Raw genomic sequence first — 8,505 nt, 5'->3', positions numbered from 1 at the left:
GACCCGAGCATCTCCCCGGGGCAGGGCGAGTTTCGGTTCCCCCTCGAGCCCCGGGTCGCTGCCGTGGCAGGACCAGCCCTGCCTGGATCGGGGTGCTCAGCCCCCGTCGTGGCCGGTGGCGGTGGGGACGGCGCGGTTTCACTTCCCTGCAGTGGGCGGGGAGGGTGAGGCGAGCGCCGGGGCCGGGGCTCGGGGTGCTGGGTGCCACCAGCCTCACCGCCATGGCCTGCGCTGGGGAAGGCGACGGGCAGCTCGCAGGTAAGGTCCCCCGCCCGCGTTCGAGGACGCGACGGGCTCGGTGGGCTCGCACGTGGCCGGGCTTCCCCGCACGCCTCGTTGCAGGGCGGGCTGGGGTGTCCCCCACGACCATCACCGTGGCCTCTGGGCGCCACCGGCTGAACGAGGCAGTTTGCAGAAGGTGAAACCAGCCCAGAAGCGGGCCTGGAGAGGGGTTTTCTCTGCTCAGCCCCGTGTTGCGGAGGGGTGACGGACCAGCGCCTTGTGTTTAGTTGGACTGCCAGCTCGCAGGCACGGTGCGCAGCTGCCCGCCCGTCCGCCCGTCCGTCCCTCTGCCGCCCCGGGCTGCGCCAGGCGCCCGTCCCGGCGGCCAGCTGCGGGTTAGGGCTTTTGCTGGCATTTGGGTGCTCTTCACCTGCCAAGAGCCGAGGCCACGGGGGAGCAGTGCCGGTGGCTGCTGAGCCCCACAGCTGGCGTGGGGGTCCCGACATGGGGGTCCCGGCATGGGGGTCCCGGCAAAGGCTCCTGGGGCCTTTGCTCAGCAGAACACCCATCCTGTGGGTCCTGTGGGGACCCCCAGCCCTCGCAGGGGGTGTAAGGTCCCAGCAGCAGAGCTAGATTATGAATGGGGGGGGATTTAGATTCCAGAGCGCATTCCCCACCGGATTAGGTCTGCCGCGGGAAGGGTGGGAGGCAGGTGCCGGATTCCTGCCCCGCTGCCCCTCGGGGCCGTGGCACAGCACAGCCCCGCTGGGAGCTGCCCTGGGGGGAGCCAGGTAAGCAAGCCCCCCACCCCAGAAGGACAGGAGGACCCTGGAGCACCTGGGGACAAGGAAGCCCCCGCCCAGCTGGGGTACATGCCCCGCAGAGCTCCCCAGTCCCGACCACTGGGGACCACCAGCTCCCCCCAGCCACTGTCCCCTGGGGACATGCTCCCCAGCACACGCCCAGGGGCACTCCAGTCACCCCAGTGCCACGGGGCTGGCTTGATGGGGGAAGCTGGGTGGTGCCGGGGACTGCCCAGCCCCCCGTGTCACCCCGGTGTCCCCCCACACCCGTGGGCACCAGCAAGGACACAGCTCTGCGGCGGCAGCTCTCGGGCGAGCTGCGGGCGAGGGCTCGCCGGGGCGGCGGGACGCGCCCGGAATCGCTCACCCCGGATTTTTCCCGGCTCTACTCCAGCAGCCCCTTCGCCCCGATGCCCCCCGCGCCCCTGCCGCCACCTTTGAAGAGCCGGCTGCTCTGCGGTCGGGTTTTGCAGGCTGTTCCTCCCGCTCCGGGCTGTCCTGCCGTATGGACTTTCCCGTTTTCCTTAGGACACGCGACTCCGGAGGCACGGCCAGCCCCCCGGCCCGTGGTGCGGGGGGTGCTCAGCCCCTCTCCTCGCACAGCAGCATGAGGCTGAGGAAAGCAAAGGGCTTGGAACACCTCCTGGGTTTCCACCTGCCCCGGTGACCTTCTGTCGTGCTTTTGGTTCCCCTGTAGCCATCCTGGAGTCAGAAAGCAGCGAGGAGGAGGAGGGAGACGAGGAAGAAGATGAAGAAGAGGCAGCTATGGTGCAGGTATCACTCACAGGCTCATTTTCTGTCTTGTTTCATCCTGCTCACATAACTCCGAGCTGATGAAGAGCTGGTCCCCATATGCCCTCCCCTCCAGCTGGGGCTGTGCACCGTGGTGCCGGGGTGCTGATCCCTGGGGTGTCACGGTCACAGCATCCCCAGCGCGGCCGGCAGCGGCCGGGCGGCTCAGGGCTCACCGATGCCGACGCAATGCCGTGCCCATGCCGTGCCAACGCAATGCCGCGCCGTGCCAATGCCGTGCCACGTGCGTGTCTCTCCCCCAGCAGCGTCCGCCCCTCGGCCAGGAGGTGGGCGAAGCGGAGCAGCAGCTGGCCGAGCTTGAGCAAGGTGAGCCCTGTCCCGCACGGTCCCGTACGGGGTCTCGGGGGTGGCTTCAGCCCTGCAAAGGTGCTGGCGGTGATGGGGTCAGTGGGACGGTCAGGTGAGAAAACCCCTGTCGCGGCGCAGAGCCGGGTGCCGTCCCTGGCCCTGGGTGACCGCTCGGCCGGGGTGGCTGCAGGCAGGGAGGAGGGCAGGTTGCTGGCCAGGACCCCCACCGGGCACCGAGGTCTGGGCGGGCGCCTGAACCCGGCCTGCGCCGCTGCCAGCATCGCAGGCGCTGCTGGCCGAGCTCTCGGCGCTGGAGACGGAGTTTGAGATCGAGAGGACGTGCCGGCAGCGAGCCGAAGCCTACGCAGCCCAGGTAGGGGTGGGCAGTGCCCCCCGCCGCCATTGCCCCCTCCCAGCACCCCGATGCCCGCAGCCCCTCGCGCGGGTGCATGGGTGCCGGTGCATCCCGCCCCAGCGCCCCTGGCTCAGTGGTGCAATAGAGACCCCGACGCTGCGGGTCTCCATCCCACCCCAGGTGAAGCAGGAGAACAAGCAACTGAAGCGGCTCAGCCTGGCCCCCATGGCCCCCCCGGTGCCGCCCGAGGAGGAGCCCCCCCGGGGAGGACCCCGACCCTGCCCAGCACTACGGGCAGCAGCTCGAGGGTGAGCGGGCTGGGGGCTCCTGGCTAAGCCCCAGACAGAAACGGAGGAGCCAGAGGCAAAGCACCGGCCCCTGCCCGGCCGCCCCATCCCGGTGTCCCCTAAGCCTGGCTCAGCCTGGCCCCGCGGTTTTAGGCTGTGCCCTGAGCCTTGTTCCGGGTAAATGAGAGAGCGATACCAAAATCTAACGAAAAAGGTGAAATGAAAGTGCTGCTGGTCACGCTTCCTCCTTTCCCATCCTGTTTTCCCACGTGGGCAATGTCAGCTGCATTTGCAGCCTGCTGCTCCCCATCTGCCTGCCAGCACCGGAGGGCCCGGGGGATGCACCCCTCGGGGGATGCCCCACTTGGGGGATGCCCCACTCCAGCCAAACCCCCCATTTTCGGGTGCTGTGACTTTGCCCGTGGGCTGCCCCTCGGGGGACGCTCGGGAACAGCTTTAGGCAGGGAGAAGGGTGCTGAGCACAGCCCCTGGTGTCCTCTGGGGTGCTGTTCCACCCCACGGCCGCATGTCTGTCCCTCTGGGTCACCTCCCAGAACCAACTTCCAACACGGTGACTGGTGACACGGCCAGGACAGGGGTGAGCTGGGGAGGGGGCTGCTGGAGCACCACCAGCCCAGTGTCGGGGACCGGCTCCGGGAGGGCTGTGCTCCCCTTTCCCATCCCTCGCTCCCCCCAGATCTGCAGGAGAAGATCTCCTGGCTGCTGGCGCAGCGCAAGGACCTCACCATCCAGGTCCAGGAGCTGCAGAGGCAGAACCAGGACCTGCAGGACCAGGTACCTCCTGGACCCCAGCTGGGACGTCCTGGCCGAGCAGACCCCCGCCGGGGCAGGGTCCCCCTTCATCACCCTCCTCGTTCCCCTCCTTCCCTGGCTCCTGCTCATCCTTGTAGCTCCTTGCCGAGCCCAGGACAGGTTTTGGGGGAGGATGGACTCTGCTCTGCAGCCCTTCGCCATGTTCCTGATGTCCCAGGGGGTTGGGGTGGGCATAGCGGGACCCCCCTGTCTGAGCCCGAGGCTGAGCGGGGGCTTGTCTGGCTGCAGCTGGAGACAGGGCAGGGGGAGCGGCAGCGCCTGCGGGCAGCCCTGGGCACCAGCCGGCGGGCGCTGAAGTCCTTCAAGAGAGGTGAGTTGGGTGCTGCGTCCCCTCAGCCGTGTCCCCTCCCCATCTCGCTGCGGCCCGGCGGAGGAGCGGCTGGCAGCTCCCCAGTGCCACCAGTGCTACCCAATCCGATGAACCAGTGAAGCCGAAGGCAACGGTGCAGCACTGGGACCTGTGGCCGGATTCCCGGGACGTGGGCGTCCCCGTCCACGGGAGGGGGCTGTGCCGAGGCCCCTGCAGTGGCACGCACCCCCCGTGCTGGCGTCGGCCCCCCTGAGCCCCCACTCTCCCTGGCAGTGTCCCAGATCGTCACCCAGGATTACTGCGAGGCGGTGCAGCAGCTGGAGCTGGAGCAGGACCTGCGCCTGCACGCCGAAGCCTTCGCCCACGAGGTGCGACCGGGCCCCAGACACCCCAATTCTCAGCCCCCCGCGGGCTTAGCCCTGGATCCCGAGAGGATGGGGGTGCCCCCGGTACCCACCGCACTCCCCTGGGATGAGGTCGGATGGGTTTTGCTCCCAGCTGCCCCGGGAAGGATTTTCTCTCACCGGGGCGAACCCAGGGGCTCAGTCCCTCGCTGACCCCCCTGTCCCCGTGGGCAGATGCTGGTGCAAAAGAAGGAGGCGAACAGGCAGAGCACGATCCTGCTGCAGAGCGCGGGGCCCAGCGCCCAGCTGCTGGCAGCGCTGCAGGAAGTGGGACGCCTGACCCGGGCGCTGGAGGAGGCCAGGCAGGAGCAGCAGCGGCGGGTGAGGAGCCGTCCCCGAGGGTGGGTGACACGGGGTGGGAGCAGGGCTGGGGCACGGCACAGCCCCGGGGCCGGTGGTGGCTGCCCCTGGGCGCGGGAACCAGCTGCCTTCAGGATCAGACCCCTCCATCCCCCTCTTCCCGCTCTGCCGAGCCTGCAGAGGTTGTTTTCCCGTGGATTCCCACGAGCGCATTTTGGGCGCCAGGAAGAGGGTCCCACCCCGGGCTACCCTGCGGTGGGAGCCCCCACACTGGGCTAGCACCCCCCAGCCCGCCGGGCCGCCGTCACCCAGCCGAGAATTGCCGTAAAAGTAGCTTCAAGTTCCTTGCAAGGGGCCAATTTGTGGGGCTGTGGAGCACCCACCTCCCCGCAGGGATGGCACCGGGGGTCCCAGCGCCTGGGCTGCCCCCGTCCCCCCGCTCCCGCAGGTGACGGAGCTGGAGGAGCAGCTGGGGAAGCGGCCGAAGCCGGAGGAGCTGGATCAGGCCCGAGCTGCCCTGGCCGCGGCCGAGGATGAGAAGCTGCAGCTGAGGAAGCGGCTGCGGGAGGCTGAGCGGCGGCTGGCGGGGCTGGAGGAGGAAGGTGGGTGCCTTCACCCCCGCCCGGCGCGGGCAGGAGGGGTGCCCGGGGCGCTGCGTGGCCGGGGTGGGCTCGGGCTCCGAGGGGCAGCAGCCCCCCGCGCAGCCCCAGCCGCCCCCCCTCGCAGTGGGATCGCTGCGGGAGAAGCTGGCCCAGGACTCGCCGCCGCTGAGCCACCGGCCCCCCGAGCCGGCTGCGCCCGCGCCGCCGCCGCCGCCGCCGCCCGCGCCCGCGGTCCCCGTGGAGTAGGTGACACCGCCCGACATCCCGGTCGCCTCCTGCAGAAAGCAGCAGCTCCGGCCGCCCAGGGGCTTCCGGCGGGTCGCTGTAATAAGCCGGGCTGGGGGCAAACCCTTCTCCCCCCCAGGCCCGTCTCTCGCCGTCGTGCCCCGCTCTCCCCGCGCCGCGCCCGGGCACCGTCCCCGGCGGGAGGTGCAGGGTGTGGGGCGGGGGGCGGGACGCTGGGGAGGGCGAGGTGGGCCCGGCTCCGAGCCGGGGGTCCGGGCAGCTCCTCGCTGGAGGGGCAGTGGGCAGGCTGGGCACCCCGCCTGGCTTTTTGGGGGCGAGGGGCGCGGCGCGGCCGGGCTCTCACCTCCGCTCTCCCTTCCAGCCCGCTCTCGGCCATCAGGCAGAGGAAGGGGCTGGCAAACGCCCGGCGCAGTAAGTCCCCCCGACGCTGCCCCGCTGCACCCCGGGGGGGGTGTGGGGTGTGTCCTGGCACCGCGGGGGGGTGCCCTGGCAGCGCCATGGGGAGGGGGGAGTCCCTGGGCAGAGGGAAGATGGGGTTTCTCTGGGACAAAGCTTTGCCAGTGCCACACTGGTTCAGGCCCATCCATCCAAAAGTGTTGCTCCAAGCTCCCAGGGTGAGGCAACGGGCACTCTGCCAGCCCCCCGCGCCCCAGAGGAGGGTGCTGGGACCCCAGCACCCCTGTCCTGCCTAGCACGGGTGGGAGATGAGCTCCGGCAGGGTTGTACCCGGCCCTGGGTCATGGCTGGGTTTGGCCTCATGGGAGGGACTGCAGGGAGTCCCTGTCACGAGTGTGTGGGGTCTCAGCACGGTGCTCCCTGCTCAGGCAAGCCAGAAGCTGATGATGCCAAAGCTCGAGCCGTGCAGGAGATGATGGAGCGGATAAAGAATGGGGTGGTCCTGAGGCCCACGAAGGAGCAGGCAGGCCAGGTAGGCAGGGACCGGGGATCGGCTGCTGCCAGACACCCCGTCCCATGGGGGAATGTCCCTGGGGAGCCCCAGGACTTGGGGCGGGTTTGGGGAGTGCTGGCAGCCCCGGGGAGCTGCAGAGCCAGCAGGATGCGGCCACATCTCCTCCCTCCCCTCCTGCAGGGTCCAGCGGCAGCCGGCAAGCGGAGGAGCACCGCACTAGAGCTGCAGGGCATCCTGGTGAGCCACCCTGTCCCAAGGCGGGGGTGACGCCAGGCCAGCACATGGGGACCCGGGCGCCACCGTCCCCAGCTGCAGCCACCCCACCTGGGGCTGTCCTGGCTGGCCAGGAGCCCAGCCCCAGCAGTCCCAGCGCCTGAATGTGAGCCCTCAGCATCTCGGCTGCGCGGGGTGTTTCCTAGGGTGCCATGAGGAGGGTGAGCAGGAGGCCCAGCGGGCGGCAAAGCAGCCTGAAGGGCAGGGACAGGCAGCTGGAGTCCATCCTGCAGCGGCGGCGCAGGGCGGTGGACACCTCTGCACCCACACTGCCCGCCCCGCCGCCTGGCCCCCCACAGCAGGACCGGGAGGACACGGGGAGGCCGGATCCCGGTAGGGAGTAGGGCTTGGTGGGGGGGGTACTGGATGACCCCCCTGGAGCGAGAACAGCCCCTGGGATGGGCACAGAGGTGACGCCCAGATGCGTCCCCTCGCTGCCCCACCGCTAGCCTGAGCGATGCTCTGCGGTCCCCTCCTGTCACCGTTCCCAGTGACAAGCTGCTGGGTGATGGCACGGGTCCACGTCTCCTGTCCGTCTGTCTGTCTGTCTCCCCAGGGGACAAGGACGTCGGGACAGCTCCACCCAGGTGCTCGCCGGGGAGCGGGGACGGGGTCCCGTTCAGACCCCGGGCTGCTGGTGGCCTCCCTGGGACCCGGCCCCTCGCCCGCCTGGCCGGAGGCAGGGGGGAGCCAGGGTAGAGGCAGCTGCCCACCACGCTGCCCTTCGCCCAGCACGGCGGGGTGAGGAGGGGGCACGGCCGTGGGGACGGCCAGGGCAACCTTTCACCCTCGTTCTCCAGCAGCTTGCATCCTCTTGTGCTTTCATTAAAGCCAGGTGGCACTGGGTCCCCGCACACTTGTCACCAGAGGGGCACGTCTGCCGGGCGGGGGGTAGCAGCGGGACGGGGCTGGGGCTGCTGCAGACTGGTCCTGGCAAGGGACCTGGCGGGAGCGGAGGGGTCACCCACCCTCCTGCCACCCCAGGGTGCCCGCAGCTGGGCAGGGACGCCCGCAACACAGCACTTGCCTGCTGCGAGGAGGTATTTGTGCCCCCCCTCACCTTTGCAGCCCGAGGTCTCCACATTTAAGGAGGTAAATGGTGCCCAGACCCCGACACAAAGGGACTTGGACTTGTGTCCGGGTGGAAGAGGCTGCGGTGTCCTGCGTCCCCGCAGCCCGGCCCCGCTCTGCTGGGGCTGCCCGGCCATGGCCGTGCACACCTGCCATGCTGGCCAGGGGCCGCAAGACCCCTCTTGGGGCCAGCGGAGCCCCCAGGAAAGCTCTGAGCCCCGACTGGCGGCATGGCGGGGCTGGGACCCCCCCAGTCACCCTCCTCTGCAGCTTTTGTCTCTTGCGTGGGACGCTGGGGAGCGAGAGACCTGAACTCTTGCTGCTGCTGGAGCAAAACCCCCAGACCCCTGAAGGTCTCAGGTTTTGGAGGCTGGCTGGGCTGTTGCAGCCCCTGCTGGGGGAGCCCTGTCTCTGCAGGAGAGGTCCAGCCCCAGGGAGGTGCTTGGGGGGCTCTGGTGGGGCCACACTCTGCACCCACCTTGCAGTGTGGTTGAGGCCAGCCATTCCTGGGGGAGCACAGTCCGGTTGAATCCACATCTCCTGCTACCCCGACGTTGGGCTTCACCCAACAGCTCAGGGGGGAACGGTCCCTCCAGGCACACAGCTGCCAGGCTGGGGTCCCCAGGGAGCCGGCAGACCCTCGTTCCTCAAAGGGATGGTGCTACAAGCCTACGCTTGTTTTTAAGCATCGGGGTCCACAAGAGCTGCTGGCCGTGGAGCTGGTCCCAACAGTTTGCTGCTCCGGAGGAGTGGTCACGGAGGGGCGGCGGGGCTGTCCCCAGCCCAG

At 69.7% G+C, this 8,505-nt stretch overlaps 1 protein-coding gene across 1 annotated transcript; it reads left to right on the top strand.

The window, feature by feature from the left end:
- The first annotated feature begins 30 nt into the window (after positions 1–30).
- Positions 31–7,439, top strand: LOC309404745 (shootin-1-like). Its single transcript, XM_081999306.1, is given in 17 exon segments — positions 31–258; positions 1,723–1,799; positions 2,081–2,144; positions 2,405–2,499; positions 2,662–2,745; positions 2,747–2,789; positions 3,466–3,563; positions 3,831–3,912; positions 4,186–4,280; positions 4,491–4,637; positions 5,065–5,218; positions 5,343–5,460; positions 5,826–5,875; positions 6,289–6,392; positions 6,555–6,611; positions 6,794–6,980; positions 7,204–7,439. Coding segments are annotated over 17 exon segments (1,635 nt in total). The 5' UTR covers positions 31–221; the 3' UTR covers positions 7,347–7,439.
- The last annotated feature ends 1,066 nt before the right edge of the window (positions 7,440–8,505 follow it).

The sequence above is a fragment of the Phaethon aethereus genome, assembly GCF_964289735.1.
Source record: "Phaethon aethereus genome assembly, chromosome: 4".
In the NCBI taxonomy this organism is placed as follows: domain Eukaryota; kingdom Metazoa; phylum Chordata; class Aves; order Phaethontiformes; family Phaethontidae; genus Phaethon; species Phaethon aethereus.
Note: the sequence above shows the minus strand (reverse complement) of the source record. Positions and strands in the feature narration are given on the sequence as shown.